Genomic DNA, 23,370 nt, shown 5'->3' on the forward strand with positions numbered 1-23,370 from the left:
GTTTATTGTTGTTACATGTGTCATCTCTTGTCTGCAGACTCAGCTTACCTTCTTTGCTCTTTCCAGTCCTGTCTCGTTCAGTGTCTGTCTGTTTGCTTTGATAAATTAACAGCCCTGATATGACTATTTTTGATTTTGACCGTTTTTAATACAATAAACTCTGTTAACCTGCCTTTTGTCCAGCATTTTGTCCATAACATACACACGCAAAAAATAAATATGTATATGTGTCAATGCAAATAAAACAAATACTGAAAATACTGTTAAACAGAAATGGAAAGGATGACAAATGCATGTCTAATGAGTCATTTTGAAAAAAGATCTTAACCTAAGAGATGCATCTTCCACAATATCCTTTCCATCAGATTCACAGTGACTTTAATATTGGACAGAAGGGCTGCATACAGGTGTAGACACAGAAGTTGATGTGGTTTTGGGCACACAGTAGGTCTTCAATAGTCATTTTGACAACTATAATGTCAAAATAAGTGTCTTAATTTATTAGTGCACATTTAGCAAAGATCAAACCCTGATAGCAGCTTCCACATTTTTTTTTCTCTGGACTGCAATGAGGAGGCTGCTTAGCCCAGCGGCCACATCATAAACAAACACGATAACAAGCTTGTCAAGCTTTCATCAATTTTTCATCAAACCATTCCTCACTGACCTTGGTCTCACAAAGCTATCGACTTCAATACGGATCTTCCTCCTTCTCAAGGTAATACCACCATTCTGACTGTAATTGACAGATTTTCTAAAGTATGCAAACTCATATCCATCGCCAACTACCCACTGCTATGGAGACAGCGGAACTATTATGCAATCATGTATTCCGTTTCTACGGTATGCCAGAGGATATTGCTTCTGATCCAGGATCCCAATTCACATCCAGGGTATGGTCAGCATTTTTTTAAAGTCTTAATATAAATCGTACATACTGCCATCAAAATCAAGAGGATTGGAGCAGGTTTCTTTATGTGGGCAGAATACGCTCAAAATTTGCTAAAAAAAAAAGGCAGTTAGTGGTAAAACCCCCTTTCAATGTATATTAGAATTTCAACCACCACTATTTCCCTGGTTGGGAGAACCCACTGAACTCCCAGCAGTTAATGAATGGCTCCAGCGCAGTGAAATCACGTGGGATTCAGCCCATACCCACTTATCACGAGCCATCTGAAGCTTCAAGGAACAAGCTGATCGCCTCCCTTGCCCTTACCCAGAATACTTACCAGGACAGTGGATCTGGTTATCCACCCGTGATCTTTGTCTTAAACTCTCTTGCAGAAAACTCAGAATTGAAAGACTTATAACTCCTGTCTTATTGTCTTATTTTGCCTAATCACTATTCTATGTCTTCCACTTTTCATGTGTACCTGCTAAAACCGGCTGCTGGTCCAACAGAGGTGGAGACGGAGTTGGCAGTTGGTGAACGGGGCCCATCACCCATCATCACTGACTGCGAGGAGGCGTATCAAGTTCATGACATACTGAGCTCCAGATGCTGGGGTGGAAACCTACAATATCTGGGGCCTCATGTACGAAGACTTGCGTGGAAATCAAACTAAAACATTGCGTACACACAAAGCTGTAAATGTGCGTACGCAGAAAAAAATTCAGATGTATGAAACACTGCGTACGCCGAATCTCACGCATATTCTTTTGTACATCCGAATGAACGTGAAACTGAGCGCAACATGCACGAGCACAAAACCCCTCCCTGCCTCCTTACCCGTATGAATATGCTGATGACTATGCTAATGGCAAAACCCAACGAAAAAGCAATGGCAAAAGCAAGCAAAAAGAGAAACTTTGAACAGAATGTGAAATGGAGGTGCTGCTTTCGGAGGTAGACCGGAGAAAAGCGGTGTTATTTGCAAGTTTGTTCTCCGGAATTAACAACAAAAGAAAAAAAAATAGAGTGGGAGAGTTTAGCTGATGCGGTTAACACAGTTGGGTCTGAACATCGCACTGAGTGCATTAAAAAAAGATATAGAGTGGTTTATATCTGTAAAATGTTGCAATACTCTTAGTAGTCTCAGTGGCGCACCTCGTTAGACGCATGTGATCATGAATTGACACGTTCGAGCATGAACTCGGCTCGAATCCAGCGTCTGATGAACTCTTTCTTCTTTTTTTCCCCGCTACATATCAGATTTTGCCCACTATTTATCACGAGAAAGACAAGTAGGAATCATCAATAAGTTTGTGCATCATATTTTATTTGCACATTTATTAAATGGAAATGTTTCTTCACGCATGCAAATTCATCTTCAGATAGTGTCTTAATAGCAATGTGCGTGCGGTAGATCGCTCAGATTACATTGGGAAAACAGGCGACCGCTGCAAATTGTGCTTTAATGTTTAGTTGGTCAACTGTATGGTATGGAAAACTTACATACCTGCTAGATGAACCCGTCTCATACAGCTGCCATTGCAAGGCTCAAAGACACTTTGTAGAGAGGAATTTAACACAACTGCCTCTAGGAGTCGCCAATGGAAATAAAACAGACACGCACAAAAAAAAAAGCTGCCGTGAAGCTGCGCACATTCCCACGTGCAGTTCATTGTTAGTAAATCCAAACGTGAGCGATTCTGAGCGTGAAACCTGGCGTACGCAAAGATTTTGTGCATACGCAGCGTTGATACATGAGGCCCCTGGTCAACTGGGAGGGGTACGGCCTGGAGGAACGATCCTGAATCAACAAAACAGACTTTCTCGATCTCACTTTACTGAGGGAATTTCATTAACATCACCCGGAGATGCCGGCACCTCGCCCCCATGGAAAACCCAGGCGCCGTTTGACTCCTCACGTCAGGAGCCGCTCGGTCCCAGTGATTCCCCTCACTGGCCAGCAGAGGTCTCCCTCACCAGACTTTTTAGCTCTACATCCCCCATAAGCCCCGTACCTGTCCCTGATTATACTACACCTGGGGCCTGTTTCAGTAAGGAGGTTCAATCCAACTCGGAGTTTAAACTTGATCAGTTTAAACTAGGTCAATCAACTTTGAGTAGACCAACTCAGAGTTAAGCGCGCACACCGTGACTATAAAAAACCATTATCAATGGAGCGCAGATATTACGAGTGACCATGGCAACATTTTAAAAAAAAAGATCAGCATTTCTTTCTCCGGCTGAATTTGATCTGCTCATGCAAAGTTATAGCAAATATGAGCGTATATATTTAAAAAGAAGCAACCATCAGTGAAACAGACAGTTGCAGCAACCTTGCAGCAAAACAGCTGCAAGTTAATGCGTCATTTTTAATTTAAAGTAGGCTATTTAAATATTTAAGTATAATAAACTTTTATACATGTTTATCAGTTTTAATAAATTAAACAGTGCATTTGTGTGTCTGCCTTTTTATTGATCAAGTGATAGAGGTTGATATAACATTTAGAGGGTAAGCAGTGCTAAAAATACTTTTTAGAAAGAATAATAATCCCATTAATACATGTCAAAGGTTAAGCTAATTATTTATGAAAAAAGGACAAGCCATTCTCATACGTGACTTTGTTCTGTTTGTGACAAAATGTAGGCAATAGCTATGTTTCCATCAAAATATATAACATAAATTTGTGCAAAACTGGAATAACGCCTAAAAGATGCGAATAAAGCAGCGTTTTCATCCAACAAGTCAAAGAGAACAAAATCGTCACTGTCACGACACTAGACGAAAAGGATCCAATTGCAAGTGTTTAATAAACTGAAAAATCTAACAAAGGATATCACTGGAGTGAACTGGAGACAAGAAAGTTCAAAAAGAGAGCCACAGGTCACAATGAAGACATCAATGAACAACCAAGGATTCTGGAAAACAACAGACAGAAACAAGACAAACAACGGACTGATAACCAGAACATACCACATGAGGAAATATATAGTCAGGCAAATAAGGACCAGCTGGAAGATGATTAAGTCAGCTGATGACATTAGCTGATCCTAAAGCACGCTGTCAACACAAAAGGTAAACAAACACACACCCTCACACATGACAACACACAAGGCAAGATACATAACATACAGGAGGCACACACAGATCCATAAACCGTGACAGTCACTTCCTGATTAACTTGCGCCAAATATCAACAGTAAAAACAGAATTTACTGTGGTAGAAAAAGCTGGGCCAATTATTTTTTATTTAATAAATGTACTTGCGCCTCAGAAGTCAATGCTGACACACAATGAACACGTGGGGGTGTTTGAAGCCATGAGACGCAGAGATCTTGAGACGCTCCAGACGCTCAGCGGTAATTAATAATATACACTAATACTGAAACAGTTAAGGCATTTTAGAATAACCAAAACAACATTTAAAATGTTCTACAGTGTGCTTAGTCTGCTGGTTTGTCCATTCACACACATTTTCATCATCATTTCTAACAAACCTTTTTTTAATGCACATACTGTACTTTAAGTGTTTCCTTCGTAGTTTATGCACATATTTTCTTATCAAATAAAAGTTTAACCTACTCAGTTATGCACATGTTTTATTATGCGTTTTTTAAAAAGTTATGTGAATCACACATCAATCGTTTTTATGCACATCTCCAAAATGAGCTCTAAAATAGGTGTGTGGAGACGTAAGGCTAAGGCGAGAAATACCGCTTCATCTTTAAAAAATGGGAGGAGACCGACAGAAACTCTGACTTTAGAGAATAAAACCTGCCCGGGCCAGGTTAGATTCATAGAGTAAGTTACCACGGTAACTGACTCTGAGTTAAAGTTACCTCTCTTTCAGAAACAGGCTTGACTTACCCTGCTTTGTCGAGTTTAACAAACCTGTCATTTTGAAATGGAAAACCCAGAGTTTCTTTCATTTCAGGGTTAATATACTCTGAGTTTTCACTTAACCTCCTTTCCGAAACAGGCCCCAGGCTCTCATCACTCAGACGTATAAGCAGCATGCATGCACACTCACTTCATTGCAGTATTGTTTACCCAGCCAACATTACAGAGCGTTTATTCCTGTACCCTTTCCTGTTTGATGTTCTGTTGCTGACTCGGACTGCTATCAAGCTTGCTTTTCTCGCAGCCTTTTGATTCTTAATGCCTGATATTCATGCGAGTTTACCGACCAGCACTTGGTGTTTGTTTTTGATTAAACTGTGCTTAATAAACACACTGCAGATGGATCCCTCTCAGTCAGACTCTTTGTTACAAAGCTACAGAGCAACTAGAAAATAATATACTGCTGGAATAAACCTGCTGAAAATTAGACTAACAATCTATGGAGAGTTCAAAACAACAGATTTTCAAAATAATTTAACATGGTGGACAGGAAGTCATGTCAGTTAAATAGCCTAAGACAAGTTTGTTCAAATAGGTTTTACATTAAAGTAAAACAGTTAAACAGTTTACAAATGTTTATGATGGAAAATTATGTCATAGCGTGCGTTTGAATTGGCTTGAGCCAATTAATCAGAGGAACATTTTGATTGTAGTCCATTTTTTATGATGGAAAATTACGTCATATCGTGCGTTTGAATCGGCTTGAGCCAAGGAATCAGAGGAACATTTTGATTTGCCCATTTGGTTCAAAAGTTATAATGATAAACATAAGTGAAAATTTGGACAAGTGTTTGTTTCTAGATAGTTTGAGAGTCCAAATTTGTTGTGGTTGAAGATCATACTGTCCTCTATCAGTGTGCCAAAGTTTCTGCAAATGCTGCAAATGGTTCATAGGGTTGCTTTAGACTACCAAAGCAGAAGAAATTGGAAGAATAAAAATAAGAACCGAAATGGATACAAGTGATTACGCCTACTAACAAAGAAACCATGTGAATAACACCATATCTGAATGCCTACACATTTCTTTTACTGCTAAATTATTTGTAACGCTTTCTTTTACAACCCGCAAAGTACCGTGTAAGTACAGTGAAACTACCGTGTACTTTTCTGTATGTATTGTATAAGTATAATGAACGTATGTGTAGGTATAAGGGAACAAACCGTAATGCTTGGGTAATAAGGAGGTAACAATCAGATATTCAACACGAAAACTACCACGTAAGTACAGTGAAATAACGGTGTACTTTTCTGTACGTATAGTGTAAGTATAAATAATGTTTGCATAGGTATAAGGGAACAAACTGTAATGCTTGGGTAATAAGGGGGTAACAACCAGATATTCCGCATGAAAAGTACCGCGGAAGTACAGTAAAATAACGGTGTACGTTTCTTTAAATTGCAAAGGAACAAACCATAATGTATGCATTATAGGGGGTAACATTTATCACACAAAGAACCGCGTAAGTATATTTAGTTTACGATGTAGCCTACTTTTCTTCAAGTATTGTATAGTATGAAGAATTATGCAAGGGTGGTGACAACCTAATGCAACCTGCAAATGTACATGCACCTGTGTAAGTACATTAGTACTCTTATTCAGTGCTTGGGTTTTATATGATGTGTTTAATGAATAAAAGGCTTACAACCTGTGAAATTATGAACCCTTATTGTATTCTGTATGTATTTTAAATCTGCAACTCAATAAAAAATATATTTCCATACACTACTTACCTGATGAATGTTCACTCGTCGATCTCACCAGGCATCAATGTCTCCATAACTCACTATCAACAAATAACTTTGCTTGATATAGGCCTACCGTCAGGGTTCAATGTAGATTAAAACAGGCTTGGCTTGCATCTTTACTGCTGTTTGCAGAGGGGGGATAACTGTTGCATTTCAGTAAACGCTGATGCTTTATAAAAAAAATGTAGTAATTTGGTCTTCAATCTATAAAAAATGCTGCTGTAGTTTTCTCTGTTCTTAGTGTTCAAGAATACACTAGTGTGTTGAAGATCAGCTTCTCCCCTTCTTTTTCCGAAAAGACCGGAGCACCTGGAGGAAACCCACGCGAACGCAGGGAGAACTCCAAACAGAAACGGCAACTGACCCGGTCGAGGCTCGAATCAGCAACCTTCTTGCTGTGAGGCAACAGCACTACCGTGCCACTGTGTCGCTACTGTGCCACTGTGTCGCCACCCAGATGCAACCCATCACTGGGAAACATCCATTCACACAATTTCACACAAATACACTTTAGACATACGTATACAATATTTGAAAGGCGAGCTGGCTGAAATTGCGAATAAAACGGCGGTAAAAATTGGCGAAGCCCAGAAATCTCTGCAGGGCCTTACGAGACTCCGGAATTGGCCAATTTACCACAGCCTGAACCTTCTCTAGATCCATGCGGACCCCCTCGACTGACACAATGTGTCCTAAAAAGGGAACAGACTTTGCATGGAACACGTATTTCTCCGCCTTGACAAGAAGCTCATTCTCTAGCAGCTGCTGAAGCACTCGCCTGACGTGCTGCACATGTTCCTGGAGAGAACGAGAAAAAATCAAAATGTCATCCAGGTAGACATAAATAAACTGATCTAACACGTCATTAACGAGTGCGTGGAATACCGCAGGAGCATTAGAAAGCCCAAAAGGAAGAACACAATATTCAAAATGCTCCCTGGGGGTCAAGAACGCGGTTTTCCACTCATGATCCTGCTTCATGCGAAACAAATGATATGCGTTGCGGAGATCTAATTTCGTGAAAAACAAAGCCCCCTGCAGACACTCGAACGCTGAAGACATCAGCGGCAAAGGATACGTATTCTTTACCGTGATGCTGTTCAGCCCTCGATAGTCTATGCAGGGTCTAAGAGACCCATTCTTCTTTTTCACGAAAAAGAACCCCGCCCCCGACAGTGAAAAAATTAATTTATTAACAAAGTCAAAACAAAAGCAAGGAATGAGTGCGGTGCTAGAACTAGGAAAACCAGGGCAGGAATCAGGCAGGAAACAGGGTCCAGTAAAAACTCCTCAGGTCCTGAGCACAGACAAGAAGCACCATAAGCACACGTAACGAACTGACAATGAACACTGAACATGTAGCACATATATAGGTATGATAATGAGTATCAGCTGGCGAACAATCAATCCAGCTGAGTACCTGTCATGACATGTGACCAAAACAAATACACGTGGGCCACAAAATCCAATATCCAATATCTTGTTTGTCACAGGAAGCATGCATGAAATGGTGTTGGGTGGTGCAGTCAGGGCAAGGCATCTGAGTAGTGAAGGCAAGGCAAGAAGCCTGGGTGGTGCCGGCAGGGCAAGGTGCCAGGCTAGGGCCGGCAGAGCAAGTTGTCTAGGTGGTGCCGGCAGGGCTAGGAGCTGGGGTGGTGCAGACACTGAGGTACACTCTGGGGTAGGAGCTGTCACTGATGGGCACTCTGGGGCAAGAGCCGTCACTTATGAGGCAATGGGGCATGAGCCATCACTGGCGGGCGGTCTAGAGCCAGAGCCGACACTGGCGGGCACTCTGGAGCCGCCTTCGCTGAAAAGGCCTTTCTCTTCATCACTCCACTTTTGAGTGCGTGTCAACCCTTTGGCCTCAGACACTAAGCTGCGCTATGGGGCTGGAGCCTCCACTGGCGGGTGTTCTGGGACTGGAGCCAACACTGACTGATGGTTTGGGGCTGGAGCGGATGCTGGTGATCGATCTAGGGCTGGAGCCAAGACTGGCGGGCGCTCTGAAACTGCTTTGACTGAAGAGGCCTTTCTCTTCATCCTCTGCTTCTGGGTGCGGGTCAACACTTGGGGGTTGGGCATTGGAGGTGGTTCTGATGGTGGTAAGAGGGAAGAGGGAATTATTGCAAGCAGTGTTGCCAGATATAGCTGACGTTTTCCAGCCCAAAAGTACCAAAACCCGCCAAAACGCACAAAAACGCACAAAATATTAAATATGTAATATTAATTTAAATTTATTTACATCCAAATTAACCTAGTTACTTTAACTGTCATAATTTTTAACAAACAGTTACCAACACCAGCAGTCTCGGAACCACATTATAACAGGATTACATTAAATTACTGCACCCTCTTACCCACACACTGCGCTTATGTTGTGTAGGTTATAGTACGTATTAAAATATTTTACTTTCGAAATGGGTTATACATCCATCCCATTTGGTGTTTTAAATTATTTTTGAATATAATTAGGTGCTGCTTGTCAATAGGACAATGTTTCTATGTTTGTTCTCCCTGTGAATTGAGAAAAAAGATATCTTAAAGTGTCATGATAAGCCGCTGTGAGCTTAACAGCAGATGATGCGCGCGCACGCGAAGGAGAGTCAGATTTGTCAGGGGAGTATTTTGATACAACTTTCCTTCACCTCTTCTTGCTGGTGGGCCCACGCTTTTTGTGCTATGCACTGGTCACTAATACTAACTAAATAGAGTAGGAGCAAACAGTTATGTTTTTTTAAAATAATTTGCTTACAAAATGTACATTACAAAATCGAAAAATTGTAAACCTGCCTATGCCATTTTTAACAGCGCAATAAAGTTAAAAAACGCCCAATCTGGCAACACTAATTATAAATTATTTAAATAATTATGTATGAAAGCAGATGAAAACAACAGTTAGTATTAGTTTTTTTTTTACATTAATACAAATATTAATATTATATAACATTATAAATTATAGAAATATAATTGTAAATATAATTAAATATGAAAATTAACTTTATATTATTATTGCAACTGCAGTCAAAGTTCATCTTATATTGATCATTTTATTAAAATTTTCTTAATTTAATTTTAGCTCAAGACTAGTGGTGTGGCTGCAGTTCAACAAACAACTGTTGCAGAATCCTTCGCAAAGTGTGTTACTTATGCTCCCACTTCAAAACAATCACAGGATTTGAATAAAGCAGTGGCCTATTTCATCTCCAAAGATATGATGCCATTTTCAGATTGTGGACAAACCTGGATTTCTTTATCTGATGAAGAAGGCAGTTCTAAAATACAAAATTCCAACAAGAAGCTACTTCTCCACAAATAAAATCCCAGCCATGTACAAGGAAGTAAGAGCAAGTGCGGAGGAAGAGCTGGCAGAGGGTGTGTGGTTTGGTGTTACCACAGACCTATGGACCAGCCATGGTAGTGGAGGAGAAGCCTTCATGAGCTTAACAGTGCACTACCTTTCTACTGATTGAAAACGAAAGACTTACTGTCTTGAGACTCTTATTTTCCAAAAAACCACACAGCAAAGCATATCACTGAAATGTTAAAAAACATGCTACTGGAATTGAAGAAAAAGAAAGAGAACCTGTCTGGAATTACAACAAGCAATGCCAGCAATATGAAAAAAGCCTTTGCATCATTTCCGTGTGTTTGATTTCCTTGTTTTGGTCATAATTTAAATTTGGCCATATCCAAAGTCCTTAAGATACCAAGGGTTGAATCCGCTACCAGAGCTTGTCGACATTTGGTTTAAGGCTTTTCTTGAAGCTGCTCGGCTCACACTGTTTCGATTATTTTCATTTTTTATTATTGCTGTTATTGATTTTGTTCGATAAGTTTATGGACTATGTCAAAGGATAGAAACCGCAAATCAAAGTCGATGGATTTATCTCTTAGTCTTGGTGCCTGTGTTACGGTGGACTCGGCCTCGGATGTAGGCCTACTCGCTCCACTACCCGAAACTCCACTCAATGAACCTAAACAAAAAAAAGGCAGAAATGATAATAATGACAGCGATGAAGACTTGCAGTCTCCTTTAGCCACTATAATTATATCATCCCTCAAGTCCGTCATTAATGAGAGAGCCGACATTCTTGATAAGGGCATCAAGGAGGTTAAAATATCAGTTGAATTTCTGGTTGAAGAAATCAAGGATGTTAGGGGAAAGTGGAGAGAGTGGTTAAACGAGTCACAACTGCGGAAAAAAAAATCGGCGAGCTGGAAAATAAAGTACAGGATCTCTCCAGTCTCCAGATATCAGAGGAGGTGGAATCTGTGGCTTTATGATTTACCTGAACAGCAAGGAGAAAACGTCAGACAGAAATTTCTTGATATATGTGAGGCTGTCATCCCAACCTTCGCTGGAAAAGCTCACGAGCTCATCGATGTGGTACATCGTTTGGGTAAGATGAGGAGTGAGAGTGCTCTGTACTCCGAAAAAAAAAACCTTGAGGGATTATTCTACAGTTCACAATCCGTCACTTTCATGATGCTCTCTGGAAAGCTGCAAAGAACTCTCCTTATCTTACAAAACATCACTTGCGGTTTGCGGAGGATCTGTCCCCTGAAGACCGAGAGCAGCGCAATAAACTTTGGCTACTTGTTGAGAAAGCTCGGCAACAGGGACGCCGCGCTTATTTTATCTGTCCAAAGGCGTTTGTTGATGGTAACGAACTTGTTTCACAGAACATGGAAGTCACCGAATGAACCATACCTGAATAAGTTTGCTATTAGGTCTGCTACTTTTTTGGCCTAAGGTTTCATTTTAATAATAGTGGATTTTTTCTTTATATTATTTGACTTTTGTATTATTACAATTATACCTCTATTTTTATTAAGCCCTATACAAAAAAAAAAAAACTTGATTTATACTTGAAGCACTTTTTAAAAAATTTTTAGTATCTACATTATTTAATTTTTATATTTATTTTATTTTATTTCTGCTAATGTTTAATTTGTCATAACATTGATGTTATTGATTTCTCTTTTCTAAAGATCCCAATATTGTTGTTTAAAATACTTTATTTATGGGATATTTAGGGCTATTTCACCTATTTATTTAGGGCTGTTCTTACCGTTCTGGTGTCATTGTTAATGTTTCCAAATTTGTTTCTTTGCTCAGTTAATGCAAGAGGGTTGCATAATGGTATTAAACGTAAAGCTATTTTCTTATTTGCAAAATCGCTTAATACTGATTATTGTTTCATACAAGAGTCACTTGCTAATTCTAGTAATACTAAGGTTTGGAAGTCACAGTGGGGTGATGTATTATTTTCTTCATTTGGTTTACATTATTCTGCAGGTGTTTTAACTTTGAAGCACAAGTTTAGGGGAAAGATTATAGAAATAATATTTTCTTACTGATTACTTTAAATTATGTTTTCCTTGTTTTGGGTAACATTTATGGGTTTAATACAGCAAAAAAAAAATAACCTTAAACTATTTAATTCTATAGAAATACATTTAGAGTGTTTTAAATCTAAATATCCTAGTTTGTTTATTATCTTAGGTGGAGACTTCAATCAGACTATAAATAATAATTTAGACAGATCACCTCCTAGACCTTCTGACAGTTCATCAGGCCTTTGTGATTTAATCTCTCGATTTGGCTTAACTGATATCTGGAGAGAAAAACATTCTCATGCTTTTCAGCTTACTTGGTCTAATACTTCTGGTTCACTAAAATCTAGAATAGTTAATATCAGATTCCTTATCTAGTTCTGTCTCTAATGTTGAAATCTTACCTTCTCCGCTCTCTGATCATAAATCTATTATTCTATCTTTTAATAACCCGTCTTTTCTTTCAAAGACTTTCAGCTCTTACTGGAAACTTAACTCTCTTTTATTAGAGGATGCACAAATTTGTCATTCTGTGGTATCTAAGATACATTTTTTTCTCAACAAAGCTCAAGCTGAAGATAATTTTGGTTCTAACTGGAAGTTGCTAAAATATAAAATTAGACTACTTTTTATCTAAAGCTAGAAGCCAAAAAGCAAAACAACATAAAGCAGAGGAACTTGATATTATTAAAAAACTTGTTAGCATGTCATGCACTCCTTTTGAAAACTTATCTATTGACCAGAAATCAGAATTTGTTGAACTTCAGAATTCATTAGATGATCGTTATATTCAGAAAGCAAAGGGTGCTTTTGTTCGCTATAGAAGAAGATGGTTGGAGGAGGGAGAACGTAATTCCAACTATTTCTTTAAATTAGAAAAGCAGCGAATCCATCTAAACTCTATTAGTAGCCTCAACGTAAATGGAGTAGCTTTGAAGAATTGTAAAGAAATCTCTAATTGTTGTGAAAAGTTTTATTAAGACCTTTATTGCTCCAGACACTCTCAACAGAATATGGATTTATTTTTTAACTCTCTTGACACTGACTTTATTCGCAAAATTGATAACACTAGCAAGAATTTATACAAAGCTCCTATTAAAATTAAAGATATTTCTGAGGCAATTGACAAATTCAAATTAAACAAATCTCCTGGTAATGATGGCTTAACCACAGAATTTTATAAGAAATTTTTTAATGATATTTCTCCATCTCATTTCAATGTTTATTTAGAAAGCCTCAAAAAAGGTATTCTTCCTCCTTCTATGACCCAGGGTATTATAAATCTGATTCCAAAACCTCAAAAAGACCCTTCTCTGTTGGAAAATTGGCGACCCATAAGTCTTCTGAATAATGATTATAAGATATTAGCTATGATGTTTGCTAAAAAGATTAAATGTGTTCTAGATGATATAATAGATGAATGTCAGTCTGGCTTTTTAAAGGATAGACTTATATCAAACAATATACGACTTGTTCTTGATATTTTGGATTATTCAGAAATGATTCCGGATGACAGTTTTTCACTTTTTCTTGATTTCTATAAAGCATTTGATTCCATCGAGTTCCCTTTTATTCTTAAATCGTTAAGTACTTTTGGTTTTGGTCCTAATTTTATTAATGCTATTCAAACTTTGTACAGTAATGCTAATGCTTCTGTGAAACTACAACATGGTACAACTTATAGATTAGATATTAATAGAGGCATCCGTCAAGGCTGCCCTATTGCGCCTTACCTTTTACTTCTCCCAATGCAACTTTAAGCTTTTCATATTCAAAATAGTACTCTGAAAGGCATTTCTGTGGCAAATTGATCGTTTTTAATTAGTCAACTGGCTGATGACACAACTCTTTTTTCACAAAATAAAGATCAAGTCATCTTAGCTTTAGACAAAATTAATCTTTTTTCCTTAGCTGCTGGTTTACATCTTAATATTCATAAATGTGAACTTTTATCTATAAAAGACTCCATTACTGATAGTAAAAATTTGTGACATCCCAGTTAAATCTGAAATTAAATACCTTGGTATAATTGTATGTAAATATCAAAAAAAGAGATCAAAGTTAAATTTTGAACCTCTTATACTCTCTATGCGGCGCAAATTAAATTCTTGGTTACAGCGTGATTTATCTATAACTGGTGGAGTATTACTTTCTAAATCAGATGGATTATCCCGGATTATCTATCCCGCTATGGCACTGGATGTCTCTCTGGAAATATGTCGGAAACTGGACAAAATTATTGTAAACTTTGTTTGGAACTGTAAAACTCTTCTAATTAAAAAAAAGTGTCATGCTAGCTGATCGGGCCATGGGAGGATTTTATTTAGTAGATTTTTCCACACTTAATAATTTATTTAAAATGAAGTGGTTAAAGATGTTTTTAAACAACCCAACATCATGTTGGAATTTTATTCCAAATTCTATTTTTAGCTCAGTTGGAGGTTTACATTTTTTTGTTGCGCTGTAATTTTGACATTTCTAAATTACCATTAAACATATCTAGTTTTCATAAACAGGCTTTAATATGGTGGTCTCTTACATATAATTATCATTTTTCTCCACGTACCTATTTTATTTGGAATAATACAAATATTAGATATAAAAATAAATCTCTTTTTTTAAATAACTGGTTTAATAAAAATATACTTTTAGTTAGTCAGCTCTTAGATGTGTAGGGAGTCAACGGATCGTTCCAGAACCGAACAAGTCACAGACTATATTTTTCTTAAAAGATTGGTTGGTGCCTACATGTCTGAGCTTTGATTTCATTTTCAAAGCAACCCACAGGCACCCAGCAAAAGGCAATCCACAGGATGACTATCCAGTCAACATCACAGTTGCGTGTTAATTAACTTTACACCTTAAAACAATAAGAGGCTCTACAATCAAAAACCCACCAAACCGGTTTTTGAGAAGTACCTTTTGGTTCGCGTGTCCTTTGGCGTCTGCAAGGAATACACATTCTCAGGCAGACACAGAAGCGATCAGAAACGCTTCCAAAGTTTAATGGACATTGAAATAAAACAGTTTATTTGAGTAATGTACGTTTGCTTTATGTTTCTGTAGGTTTTTGTGTGTACATGTTCCATGTGTTTAACAAAACTGTTATGGATAGTTATTGAGTAATAGCCCTCAGTGACAAATGAAATCTACAGAATGTTTGTGAAATACTTCATGTTTGGTATCGATTGAAAGCTAGGAACATTTCAAATGCATTGGTTTATATGAAGAAACCATACTATGAAAAGTGTTGATGTTATAAGACTTTATTTTAACCACTATGCTATCAAAGCAGCACCCACACCAGGTGTCAACCCGGCCTCCTTGAGGGCAGAATTGGGGTGTGACTCCACCCCGCACCTTATCTGATTGGACAAGTATTGTGTAGACCCAGCCTCTACCAAAGCCTATAGACTTTGAACAAAAAAAAATTTCATCGTCTTCTTTTGCCGGTCATCTTTGCCAGTCGTCACCGCCGTCGCTGCCCGGAAGTCGCTCCTCTCGTGCTGTGGCCGTTACATCGCCTCGCCAGAAGCCTCGTTACATCACGGAGCAAACCGCGACCTTCACTTGCTGCCGGCTCGACCCCCGATCTGCTTGTGCAACCGCTTCAACAACAAGCCATCGGGTCAACACATCCAAACTCTGAATCTCATCATAACTACAGGAACCCAGGGAGGACTTCGAACGCCGCCTCGTCCAACATCCGTATCCCTGGCAACTGACTAAGGAAACCCCTTTTCACCGACGAGGGAATTCCATCACGTCACTGAAGTTGCTACGCTGACCAATCAGCTTCGCCGGGATTTCCCTTTGGACCAGTCGAGGAAACCAAAATTCCATCAGAACGCAAGTAGCACAAACAAGGTTTCTATCCATTGCTGACACTGGTGTGAATTATGTTTAAGTAGTAAAGAATAGCGAAATTCTCTGCTTTTATGGTTTCTCTCAGGTTACAATGCTAAGAACTTAGCAAAGGCTAGAAGTTGAATCCACTCAGTCAAAACTCTCCCCAAACTGCTTGTGCGTGTGTGTATGTATGTGCATTTGTTTGTTTTACGTAGATTAGTACTTTGTGTTATAGAGTAGCAATAAACTTTTGTTTCGTTTTAAGATCCGTGTTGGTGTGTTGTGTGCTTTATAAGTTAATGCTTCAGCTTCAGATACTGCTACCTTGCTTATTAAATAATTAGATACTGTATTTATATTGTTATTGTTGGCCACGTAATAATATAATACAGGATTGCTTTACACTAAACGTTCTATTTGCTGGACAAATACTTAAGTTAAGTGTAAGCTTTAAATAATTCTATGTGAATCATGTTCGAATCTTTGATTTAATGATGATTTAAACCAAAGAGCTGATTCTTACAGATGACTGTGGTGTACCTTTTTCATACGAAAACTTTATGCATCAGTTCTCTTTTCTTGTTTCCCTTAAAGAATATGCCATAGCTTTTGGTGCAATCCCTGATTGTATTATACCTTTGGTCAAATCTGGCCCTACAGGTTCTTTAGATTCTTTTATTTTTGACAACAAAAATCTTTTTGTTGACAAAACTCTTCTCAGTTCTATGTCTAACAAAGATATTTGCTTAGTTATTAATAGTTCTCAGATCTCTTTACCTGCTTGCATAGGTTTTTTGTAATTATATATTTGATGACGTGGATTGGGAACAGTTTTGGCTTCTTCGGAAAAAATTCTTCTTATCTAATAAAGCTGTTGAAGTCTTAATCAAAGTCATTCATAATTGCTACCCAAAAAATATCAAACTAGCTAAATTTAACAATAATATATCCCCTAAATGCTCATTTTGTACTCAATATGATGAAACACTAAACCATTCATTTTGGGAGTGAACTTGCTGTAAAGTTTTTTTGGGTTGACTTTTCCAATTTCATTAAAAAATTCTTATTTCCAAATTTCTGTATTTCCCAAAAAATTGTGTTCTTTGGTTACTCCCTGAGTGTAGATCCTCTCATTGTAAGTTTATTATTAATTTATTACTTTTTTAAGCAAAATTTTACATCCATAAATGTAAATTTTCAAAGAATCACCCTTACTTTTTTATCTTCAGAAAGGACTTTAAAATTTATGTGAACTCTTTAAAAGACTCTAACAATCTAACACTGCGTGTAAAACGTTTTCTTGGTGTAAATCATTTAAACTTGTTTAACTTGCTGGTATTCTATTTATGTAACCCTCTTTGTCTATTTGTTCATATTATATCTTTGTAATGTTCTTTCTTGCATAAAAAAAAATTCAGTCTTGGAGTACATTAACAAGAGATTCTTCAAGATCAAGACTGTGCTCTCACTAAAAAATGAAAGCTGTAATAAGAGAGGACCTGTTAATGCAGCTGAGCTATACAGAGGAAATGAAGAATGTTCAGAACATATCCAGTTTTGTGGATCACAGGTTTAAAGAAAGCTTTGCTGAAAATCTGGATGACACAGTCAAGGAATGCAGTGATAAAGCAATGGTACTTGATGCATTAAATCCAGATACAGAAGACCCTCTATCATCAACCACACAGAGCAGTGTGAGGACCTTATCCACCACCACCACCAAAAAGAGCTTGTCTGAGTTGTTACAGCACATCACCAGTGTAAAACTATACGTGTCCCTTCCTACCATCAGTGCTGATTCTGACCCACTGGCATGGTGAAAGGCACTTGTGGAAGAAATGCCAAAGCTTTCAAAAGTGGCGAGAAAGTACCTTTGCATTCCTGCAAAGTGTGCCCTCGGAAAGGTTGTTTAGTGTTAGTGTCCACATCATGTCTCCTCATAGGTCAAGGCTGAGCCCTGAGAATGTGAACAAGCTTACATTTCTGCACTATAATATAAACTGAAAGGACTGGAAATAAGTGTATAGTCCAAGGGCCCTGTTGTACATGGGTTCTGCAGCTTTTGACTCCATTTTTGGTTTCAAAAGGATATGCTTGCTAAAATTCAATACCAGAGATGTGGTTTCTTTTTAATTGTTCTGTCTGTACTGTATTGTTCATCGTTAAAAAAAGTTTAAATGTTTTTTTTTTTTTTTTTTAGCTTAATTTAATTTCACTGTTTCTACTTTGGTAGATTTATTACTTATGTTTAAATAAAAACAAACAAACATTTTTTCACTTGTTGTTAAGTCCAAATAAAAATGGACTATTGTTTGTTTGTTTATTATTATTATTATTATTATATTGTGCTGTATTATTTGGTTTCTGAGCAGCAATAAATAACACTAAACTAGTATTTTTATTAATCAATGCATAACAATCATGATAACTGTGAAACTGTGATTATTTCTCAGACTATAATCGTACAAACAAAATCTATAATCGTTGCATCCCTAGGAGGGAAAACAACAAAAACACACTTGACTGGGCTGGCAGGGGAGAGCAGGGCTGGACACAAACAGAACAAGGTAACATACAATAATGAACTGGCACAGGACAGCAGACATGAGGAGAATAAGCAGAAAAAATTAACACAGTAACAATTGAACATAATAAACTAATACTGTTAAAAAAGAGGGTGGGACTAGACAGTAGAGCTCAATAAATGAAAGACAGAGACGCTGAGAATAAACTGCACTGCAACCACTGCAGACAGAACAAACACCTGGACAAGAGTGCGTGTCGCAAGTACACCCAGATCTTGCACGGCAGCATCAAGCGGGAACGCGCACAGCCCAAATGCTGCTAAAACGGCGCTCATACAAAAGACACACAATGACAGAATATGAGTACTGGACTAGAGAAAACTTAAGCCAAGTTCAACATACAAGACATGACAGGACTAGTGTCTGGACTCTGCCACTAAAACAAGCATTAACAAGACCAGAGTGGCAGAATCCTGACAATATATCTATATGCAATTCCTCGTATTCAGTAGTTACAGAAATAAATATGCTGTTTAGGGCAGCACAGTGGCGTAGTGCCCTTGCCGCACAGCAAGAAGGTTGCTGGTTTGAGCCTTGGCTGGGTCTTGGCTGAGCCTTGGCTGGCATGTCTGTGTAGAGTTTGCATGTTTTCCTTGTGTTCACGTGGGTTTTCTGCAGGTGCTGTTAAGTTCCGGAGGAAAAAACTTGCAAATAACAGCGTTTTTCTCCGATCTACCTCTGAAAGCAGCACCTCCAAATCCATTCTGTTCAAAGTTTCTATTTTTGCTAGCTTTTGCCATTGCTTTTTCGTTGGGTTTTGTCTAAGTATAGTAATTAGCATATTCATAAGGGGGAGGAGGCAGGAAGGGGTTTTGCACTCATGCATGTTGCGCTCAGTTTCACGTTCATTTAGGTGTACAAAGAGAATTTGCGTGTGATTCAGCGTACGCAGTGTTTTATACATCTGAATTTTTTACTGCATATGCACATTTACAGCTTTGTGCGTACGCAATGTTTTAGTATGATTTCAACGCAAGTCATACATGAGGCCCCTGATGCGCTGTTCAGAGCCGCGACACGGCACACCAGACATGCACATTCGGATGCTATTTAAAATTAAACTATTCAGATGGAGCTCTGTGGCACGGCAGAAAAATGTCCCGAATCGTGGCTGGGCACCGTAGACAACCGGTGACTTGAAGCGCTGTTGTGTGTACCAATGTGTGTTTTTATCAGTTACTGATAGAAACTGTTTAGAATTCTAAAACGCATGTCATTGGAGCAGCGCTTCTGATGTGCGACCTGCAGGCAAGTTTGTTATTTTTTTTCCAATGGAAGACACGCACATGAGTCAACGTGCTCGCACTTTCCAGCTGCACCTAGTTAAGATCACAGGGAGCTTCTGTGACCATGAGAAATGCAAACGGCCGAAGTTTACGGTATACGCAATGAAAAGTACATGTCTACAAACTTACCTACAAACAAGCTAAGTTCCAAACAATAAACCACCTCGTCTGCCTTTATGTTAGGCCTATTTAAAAGCCCATGCATGCAGCGACTGAGTGGCGATAATAAATAATTAATGATATGACAGCCCGTCGCTCCCAAAAACATTAGAAGTTGATTAAAAGTATGGTAATAATAGTGTGGGTTAAGCTTACCAATTCCTTATTATCCAATTTGTCATGGCAGTTTTCATTTTAAGGCATTGTTTGTTCTCTTCTTGTTTTCTATTTTGCGCTCCACGCCTCTTTACTCTTCTCTCCATTTTGAACATGTGACTGTAACCGAGCAACAGATCAACGAAGAGGGAGGGGTGGTATATTTTTTATTCAATAAAATACAATTTGAATAATTGTATAATTCAAATTAAATAATTCATATTGGTAGAAGTACACAATGTTGTCACAACATTGTGATTAATAACTGGCAATGTCACAGTTTTATTGTTGCAACGTTTCAGTTGTCACAATGTAATTTGTGACCTGTTCACCTTTTTTTGCAGAAAGAATGGCTCAAAATCCTGTGCAAGACTTGTATCTGTCATTTTCCAGATAAATTGATGCTGTATTGACCACAGAAGAATGACCTACATCATGAATTACTGTGGTCTAAAACCAGGCGTTTCAGTTTCATTGTCCAACCCCTATAAAAAAAAAAAAAAAAACTGATAAATAATAATAATAAATGTCTGTGTGTGTGTGTGTGTGTGTGTGTGTGTGTGTATATATATATATATATATATATATATATATATATATATATATATATATATATATATATATATATATATATATATATATATATATATATATATATATATATGAAGTCTCCACTTCACTTCCTAATCTGCAATTGCCTCTCTGGATATCACACTAACTGTACCCCAAAAAAAAAAAAAAACTAATACTTTCCTTCTTAGACTTTACAGACCTGAAACTTGCCTATAGCACTTATTCATTGTTGCTCTTAGTTGTGTAAGTTGCTTCCTTGTCCTCATTTGTAAGTCGCTTTGGATAAAAGCGTCTGCTAAATGACTAAATGTAAATGTAATATATACACCTTAGTGTTTGAGTGTGTGTATGTTATCAGTCGCATTGAAAAATATACAATCAAAAGTTATTATGAGAATAAAACCCACAAATAACCTGAAGGGAACATCATGGGAAGGTTCTCTCTAGTTTATGAAAATAAGACCCACAAATAATCTCCAGAAAATGTAATATAATAATAAATAATATGGGAACGTTCTGGGAAGATTTTGGTTAGGTTTTGGTTGCCAGAAAACTACAGATAAAGTTCCCCGAAAAATAACCAAACGGGATGTTCCATATGGGAAAGTAAGAATGTTATCTACTACACTACAGCAAAGAGCATCTAAGCTCTTTGGGTACAGCCTATTGCCAGGTGGCGATATATAGACAAAATGCATTGTGGAAAAAGCGAAGAAGAAGATCACGTGACGTCATTTCAGTTTCTCGATCCAGTAGTCTGTTGTTAGGCATTTTCGCCTGGTTATTGCGCTTTGTTCGCGGTCTATTTTAACGAGGGCTGATTTTATTGTGACCGCGTCTTAGTATAATGTTTTAGCTCTTTCTGCTTTACCGTTGTCGGGTAACTGTTGGATGCAAATTCGGAAGATGGCGGCGGTGCAAAGCAGCAGTCCGGTCGCAGACTCGTCCCAGGGAGGCACAGCCGCGGGCTCCGAGCGTCCCCGAGCCGAGGATGGATCTGGTAACGTTACAAGCACATACTTCCTGTTTACTTAAAGTTTATTTGTGTCAGCTAGAATCTACAAAATGCTTTAATTATTTTTTAGAAATTACCCATAGATTTCCCTTTTACGGATTGTGCACGATTTCCGAGTCGTCCGTCAGATATCTCGAGTGTTTTTGGGATGTTTTGGCGAAGGTTAGCATCAATGTTGAAAAGTAAATATTTATTGTAACGTTACATTAATTAAATTTCTCATAATCAGAAAAAATAAAGGGATTGCTGTTCATTTTTGGTTATTTAGTTAGAATGAATAAAGGGTGGTTGGGACTTTTTAAAATTTCTACCATGCCTTTTTGCCATGACTTAAAAATATCAGCCCAATACATGATACATTTATGTAATACTTACTTACTTGCCTGTCCGTTTATGGAGGAAAGGAAACATAGTTATTTGTTAAGAATAGGAGGATTGCTATAGTCTTTATTATAAACTAAACCAAAACCGAAAGCCAAGAACTAAGTTTTGGTGATTAAGACAAAAATCTATTTATTAAGGCTGGTGTCTGTTAATGCGTGTTAAGCATGATGCAGTTTATTAAATATTAGCCTACATATGAATTTTATTTATTTATTATAAAACAGAAAATGTGTTATTTCTTAATGCAAAAACGCATGCAAACATTAGTCTGTTATTAGACAATGTTGTCAATAATGAAATGTCATCGTTAATGGCATTTGGTGATCATCAGATATTATTGCTTGTCATTAGGTACCAATTGACGGATGTCCGTAATTGGGAAGAGCTCTGAAAGCTTTACTTGAGGTCAGGAAGCGCATGAAATGCCAAATTTAGGTAGGCTACAGAATTCTGACCTCAACCGGGACATTGGGAAGCTGCAAGCAGGCCTGAGGCAGACACAGGAGTTGTAGAGCCAGTGGGAACATATCAAAGTTTCATTTTCAGAGCTTGGAATATGTTCAGAAGGATTGGTGGAGTGAGTAGAATGCATGGTGGAGGCAGACAATGGGTAACAACACCAAATTATAACCAATACCTTTCCCTGCGAGGGAATCAGTCTGCAATCAGTCTGCAAAATGACCTACAGCAGGGATCTGTAACATTTTTTCAGCAAGGAGCCATTGTTTGTTTTTTATTTATCAAATACATTTTTTAAAGAGCAATTGGGGGTGTGTGTATATAACAACATCTTTACTTATTTAAGGACAATTTATAGAATTAAAAAAAAAAAAATTAGTATGCCATTGCCACTCGTGAATGAATTGGTGTTGCGATTCAATTTAAGCCACAGCACCACACATGCTCATTAGAAACATCCTTTTATTGTAACCTGAGTTCTTATTTTGCTTTAAAAAATACAATATAAAGGGAATTATAATTGTATTTTCAATATGAAACTGGTTTCTAATAACGGTTATGATTTTTAAACTTTAAAATATTATTGAAGGAAGACAGCTGGAGAAAGCTACATATTTTTGGTCAAAAAGCCACATGTGGCTCCTGACCCATAGGTTCCCTACCCCTGACCTACAGGATGCAACAGGAGTGTTAGTATCCAACCAGACAAGCCCAAGGTATAGGAATGAAATTCTGAGGCCAGTTGTCAAACTTTATTCTGGTGCAATGTGGCCGGATTTTGTTTTTATGGATGACAATGCCCTCCACGTTGAGCAGTGTTAGTGATGGAATACTTGGAGGAGCCATCCTTTAACAGATTATTCAAAACATATGAGAGGTGGTAACACTGATTACTGACTAGTTGTTCAGTTCTTGTACATGACTTGTTTGTCATATTTGCAAACATGCAATTTATGTTTGTTTGACAGTATGAAGTCAAATTTTGATCTGCTGTAACAAGTATTTACATCTCAAATGCATAAATTGAA

The 23,370-nt window shown here is 37.8% G+C and overlaps 2 protein-coding genes and 1 long non-coding RNA gene across 5 annotated transcripts in view; 2 read left to right on the plus strand and 1 right to left on the minus strand.

Moving 5' to 3' along the window:
• LOC147841344 (uncharacterized) overlaps positions 1-23,370 on the minus strand; it is a 221,416-nt gene that overhangs the window by 41,332 nt on the left and 156,714 nt on the right. The window lies entirely within an intron of this gene.
• On the plus strand, positions 13,911-19,113 carry LOC147841346 (uncharacterized). Its single transcript, XR_015503999.1, has 4 exons — positions 13,911-13,966; positions 14,473-14,545; positions 16,251-18,070; positions 18,179-19,113. It is a non-coding gene; the product is annotated as an uncharacterized LOC147841346 (long non-coding RNA).
• med1 (mediator complex subunit 1) overlaps positions 21,195-23,370 on the plus strand; it is a 43,785-nt gene continuing 41,609 nt past the window's right edge. For both annotated transcript variants that reach the window (NM_001440730.1, NM_001440729.1), the window contains 1 exon segment: positions 21,195-21,484. In NM_001440730.1, the coding sequence (NP_001427659.1) occupies positions 21,376-21,484 (109 nt within the window). In that variant the 5' untranslated portion in view covers positions 21,195-21,375.

Source organism: Danio rerio, chromosome 12, assembly GCF_052040795.2.
Source record: "Danio rerio strain M-AB ecotype USA chromosome 12, GRCz13ab, whole genome shotgun sequence".
NCBI classification, from domain to species: Eukaryota; Metazoa; Chordata; class Actinopteri; order Cypriniformes; family Danionidae; genus Danio; species Danio rerio.